General features: G+C 38.5%; 1 protein-coding gene across 1 annotated transcript in view; it reads right to left on the bottom strand.

Moving 5' to 3' along the window:
- Positions 1-5,869, bottom strand: part of LOC107299947 (protocadherin Fat 4-like) — a gene marked incomplete at its 5' end in the record, with an annotated part of 18,502 nt that extends 12,633 nt beyond the window's left edge. Inside the window, 2 exon segments of the mRNA XM_029286909.1 lie at positions 3,590-3,701; positions 4,980-5,869. Coding sequence (XP_029142742.1) covers positions 3,590-3,701; positions 4,980-5,869 — 1,002 coding nt within the window.
- Between the last annotated feature and the right edge of the window lie 9 nt (positions 5,870-5,878).

Here is a 5,878-nt window from a genome sequence, read left to right on the forward strand (position 1 = left end):
CAGCAGCCCCTTCGGCCAGGTAAGCATCGCAGACACAGGCACAGCCCCGCAAGCCCTTCTCTTTTTCTCTAAATACCTTGCCTCCAAGGGGTCAGGAGCGGAGCCCACGTAGCCCAGCCATACTGGCAATGCTTTCATAGGTTGGATCTTGGCTTGTTGAGATTTCTCTGTTCTTCGATATTTCCCTGGTGGATCTGGCCGGCAGGAATGTCGGTCCCTTTAAGGGAGGGGCTCTGCATTTTCAGTTTCGCTTAGAGGCTTTCCTTAGAAAACAGCGACCTCTTGTGACCGCAGTTCAAAATGAGAAACAGACCTCCATTGTTTATTCAGCGTCTGTGATACTTTTTTCCTTTGAGGGCTATGACCAGAATTACTTTTCGAATTACCTGTCTGAGTCTTAGCTGGATATGTAGCTCTTGAATCTTTTAGGCAAATGACAAGCAGGGTAAGTTCTCAAACTCATGTGATATCTTAACTGACTTTATTCCTGAAATATATTTTTGATATCAAGACAGAAACTGACTGGCTCAGTCTTCCATTGGACATAGGATTTCTTTTAACTGAGGGCACTTTTCTAAATTTAGAAGTATGTTCTCATTTTTTTGCCATAATCCTGTGAATAATATTGCACAAAGGCAAGTATCTGATAATACTTAAGAATGTGACAAATGTTACATAGATAAGTCACCTAACTCCCTTTTTGAACCTCACAAGTGATCATTCAGAACCTCCACCTTAATGAGATGGAGAACAAGAAGCAGTTTTACCTAATGCAATCATATATACAGGTGAAATAGATAATTAATTTTCTGCACTAATTTGTATTTCTAAAGGTAGTAATTTTGGGTCCTTTCCATTGATTAGCCTGTTACAGCATTTTTTTTAGCATCACCCAGCTATTGTTGAGTCTAAAAAATGTTATTTCTTACCACTGTTATATTGCTAAAATAATTTTTAGGTGATTCTAGAAGACATTATAAGTCACTAGTCATTAAGTTTCTTGCAACAATTGCAAGATTCTGTTAATGTATCCTAATAATAAAATTGGAGCTAGTACTTCTGGGAATGCTTCTTATCTGGCTTACCTTGTAAGAATGACGTATCTTGCAAGTTGGAAAGTACAATTTTCCCCCCCCCCTGCCTTTACAATCCAAGAAACTAGAGAGACATCTGTCATACCCCCATTGCTTCTGGGAACTCAATTGCTGTTTGTCTGACCTTTGTCTAATCTATAGTTCTGTCTCCTAAGATACATATTATCGCAAGGGAATATTTTTTCACTGTATATTCCTTTTTCTTAATAGTCAGTCCTAAAAGATGAAAGCTACTATTCCCAGGGTCAAAAATCTTCATTATCAACTTCAAGCCTGGTTAATGTACATGTCATTAGTTTGGTCTTTAATTGTAGGTCAATTTTTTTCAATATGATTTTCATTACTAAAGTTTTCAGATCATTCAGCTGTTCAGCTGTCAAAGTAATATTATCAGCATAATGCAGGTTATAGGGGAGAATATACAGGTTTGTGTCACTTCTTTGCTAATCTGGAGTGAGTCTCACCATGCTCCTTCCAGACTGTGGCTTCGTGACCTGTATATAGATTTCATTTTCTTAAGCACATTCCACAGCTAAACATAATTGAAGGCTTTTCTATATTCTTTTTGATATTTTTTGGCTTTTCAATTATCCAGAGCTTATCAGCAATAATGTCTCTTGTTCTTCAGCCTTTTCTAAAGCCATATTGAACATCTGGCATCTCCCTCTCCACTTAAGGTTCTAGTCTGGGTCAGATTAGATTTATTTAAACATGATTTTCCTAACATGTGAATTAAAGGATGTTGTATGATGGTTTACCCACTCTATTAAGTCTCCTTTTTTTTTTTTACATTGGCCATTGTGTCATTCTTCAGAGTTGCGGCCATAGTTTTTGTTAGAACCTTTAGAGATTCATCTTCTGTTGCTTACTGCATTTCTGTAGACTCTCCAAATATTCCTGTAGCCTTCCAAATCTGTAATGAACATATTGCTGATCTATTTTCTAGTACTAGAGATTCTTAGAAGTAAAGAATATTTTCTAATTATCTTGGATGTAGACATTTATCTTGCAAGAATTTCAATGGACTCTTTCCATCTTTGTTTGATCTGTTGTGAATCAATTTCTCGCTATTTATTGGTACCCTTTAGCATACCAATTCAATGTTAGAACTTTCTTTTGAGTTTGAAAAACTTTTGGAAGACTTTTCTGTTTTTCCATATCTGTTTCCATCTACAATATATTTGCAGACATTGTTGTAATATGGCTTGTGTCTTTTAATATGTTTTTGAAATTCCTTGTTAAGTTCCTTCCTGACATCTTTGTTTTTCTTGCCCTTGACTTCTCTTCCCTTTTTGGCAATTTCCAGAGTTCTGATATCCATATTTTCTCATATTTCTTGGTCTTTGGCAGTCTCTTTTCACATTCATCCTTAACAACTTCTTTGATTTCATTCAAACAGTTCCTCTGCTTCCTTATGAATGAGGTTAAGAATTTCAAAGTGATTCTGGATATTCTTCTTGAAATGGTAGGTTATGATTATATTATGGAAACTGGTTGGGTCTCTTTTTTACTTAGAACTTGAATTTTACTTGGAACTTCCAATTGTCTGTGTTCTCCATGGAATGATATTCATGTATATAGGCATCATTTTGACTGCTAGAAGACTATGTTAGCCAAGAAGAAATCTTTCTATTGGCAGATATTGAAAAGTGGTTCTCCTGCATCATTTTGGTTTCCTAGGCCACACAGTCCAATTACATCACCCTCCTTAATTATTTCCAGTTGTAACATTCTAGTCCCCAACTATAAACAACACATCTTACTAGAATTGTTTTATTTCAGTCTGAACATGACCATAAAATTCATCAACCTCCTCTTTTTCTGCACTAGTGCCTGCAGCTTAAACTTGGATGATCATATTAGAAGGTTCTCCACAAAGCCTAATTATTCAGTTATTGTGACTGCTTTCTATCCAAGTACTTTTCTTACTCTAACCTTCCTGATTCCTTCCTTGTCTTTCGTGTCCTGAGCAGTAAATAGTATGATCCTCTGACTGAAAGTGTCCAGTTCTGATCTATTTCAGTTATCTGATCCTAAGATGTCAATGTGTACTTGATTAATTTCATCTTTCACTATCTTAAACTTTCCCATAGTCATGACTCCTATGTTTCATGTGCTCACTATAATTCTGTCTTTACAGCTTCAGATTTTATTTTCTTGCATAGCAACGTCAGCAATTAGACATCCTAAAAACTTTAATCTAGTCATGTCATAAATACCATTAATGTTCTAAAAGATCCCCAGCTCTTCCTCAGTAGCCTGTTGAATGACATTCAATTGGAGGCATCTGGCATTGTATTGTCTATTACTTTATATTTTCTATCTATGTGGTAATTTTGGTAGAATACTAGAGTGATATATTCCTCCACAGTATGTAATTGTGCCTTTGCCTTTATCGCTAAAGTAATTATTAGCCTAAAGTAATTATTAGCCTTCCTATGTCATTGTTTCCCCATATGGGAGCCTGCTTGCTTTAGCTGGGCAAATGGGATTACCTTCACACCTTGTTGACCCTGCTGGGATTATATATCCTTGGAATAAACTGCTGGAATTCTTCACTTCCTCTCCCAGGAGCAACTTCCTAGCATGGTGAGGCAGCACAGAGGACTTGAGGGGGCAAAGGCTTAATACAGGAATAGAGTGTAAAGCTTTGGAGGAATTCGGATTGATGAACCTCAAATGTCTATTTCAAAATTTCTATCCAGTATCATAACTCAGACCTCCAAGGTTTCTTTCAACTCTGTTATTCTGTTAAATAACCCTTATAAGAAACATTTATTTTTAACAAGGCCACTTACATTGAAGAAAAATTTATTTCCTGTGCAACATAATCTTGGATGACTTTTATTCCAGAAATATGATAGTCTAGGCATCATATATAATGTGAGTGTTGTTGATGAATCATTTTTTTTCAGCCAGTGAGGAACTTCACAATACTGGTAGTCCTTGCTTAACAGTGGTAGTTGGGACAAGCAACCCCATCACTAAAAGCTACATGGTCAGAAAAGGACAGTGTCACACGTGGTCACCTCAACTTATGATAGCAGTTGCAGCTGCCCCAGATGCTGCCGTTAAGCCAATCCCTCCGAGTCCTTAAGCACGCCGTTATCAGGGGGCGGCCGTCAGCAACTTCATGCAAGCTTTCCCACTGACTTTGTCAGAAGCTAACAGTGAAGAGCACAAAGAGCAAACATACAACCTCAGGTTATTGCAGCCATCATAACTGAGAGCCCATCGCCAAGTGCAAGATATGTGATCAAGTCACAGCAGAGATGCTACTACGATGGCCACAACTACGAGGACCAGTGGTTAAGTTTCCTCATTCAGTGATATCATAACTCTGAATGGTTGCTAAATGAGTGGTTAATTGGAAGTCCTAAGTGAGGACGCAACAACAAATGTTTTAATCATTTTTAAAAGTTTGCAAACTGTGCTTAAAAAACACAATATGTTTAAAAAACATAATTGAAAATTTGTATTCCATTCATTAAAGAATCAGTGCATCGACGAAAGGAAAATCAGTACAGTACTGCACTAGACTCCCATTTCGAGATTTATAGATGAATTACAAACTAAAGAATCAGGCAGACAATGAATATATTTCTTTTAATGGAGTAGAAGAGAAGAAAAAATTGGCTGACTATAAAAAAACTTAAGATCTATTTGTGGCCACTCCCATTTCAAAAATATTTAATCAGAAAGACTACTAAGCATATGTAAAAGAGTTACTTAAGTTAGAAAACAAACTATTAACAGATTTTCATCAATGAATTTCTATAAAAATTATCTATGATAAAATTATGGAACATATATTGTAGTAACACTGTTCCAAAATTGGCAGTAGGAAAATATCAAGTTGAAAGAATTTCAAGCAGGATAACTTACCTCTCTAGATGTATCTGGAAGCAGTTCACTCCCATTTCTATGTTCCCCATTATCTGCAGAAACAGGAATGTTGGGACTGAAAATCATAAGATCATTCCTGACACCAGCCTCTGCGCTCACCCCTGCCAGGATGTGGCTGTGGCGATTGGAATAGGACCAGCTGCCCACTTCACTGGCACAGACCAGGGTGGCCATGCCAGGGCCATAAACCATGGATTCCTTTGCCTTGGACTGACATCGTAGAGCCATATAAACAAAAACAGCCAGCAGGAACAGGCTGGAAACAGAGCAGATGGCAATGATCAAATAGATGTTGACTGAATTCACCAGAGACACGAAGCTCTCCCCTGACTTGGAGAGTTGAACATCCGCTTTGATTGTCTGACCACTTGTCACCAGTGACACACTCAGGATGGCTGTGGCGGAGAGCTGAGGCTTCCCATGGTCCTTCACAAGAACCACAATACTCTGGATTTTGCCTCCTTCTGATTCATCCAGAGGATATTTGGTACTCACCTCACCACTATACGGGCCCACAGACCATGGACCGCTGCTTTCTTCAGCCAGTTCGTACCTGAGCCACGCATTGTAGCCAGAATCCGCATCCAAGGCATGGATCTTGCCTACAATATGCCCAGGCATCACAGGGACCACTAGAAGAACCAGGTTCTCTTCAGATGATCCTGACACAACAGGTGTGTTGTCGTTCTCATCCAGCACAAAGACCTGAACAGTCGCATTGCCACACAAGGAGGGCATTCCAGCATCCTTGGCTCTCACCTGGAACTCCAACAGTTTCAACTCCTCATAGTCCAAGGACTGCAGAGCATAGAGCTTTCCACTCTCCGAATGTACAGAGATGTAGCTTGACAATGGCCACAGCTTCTCGTCTATCCAAT

The sequence above is a fragment of the Protobothrops mucrosquamatus genome, unplaced genomic scaffold (genome assembly GCF_001527695.2).
Source record: "Protobothrops mucrosquamatus isolate PMUCROS unplaced genomic scaffold, P.Mucros_1.0 scaffold5753, whole genome shotgun sequence".
Taxonomy (NCBI): Eukaryota; Metazoa; Chordata; class Lepidosauria; order Squamata; family Viperidae; genus Protobothrops; species Protobothrops mucrosquamatus.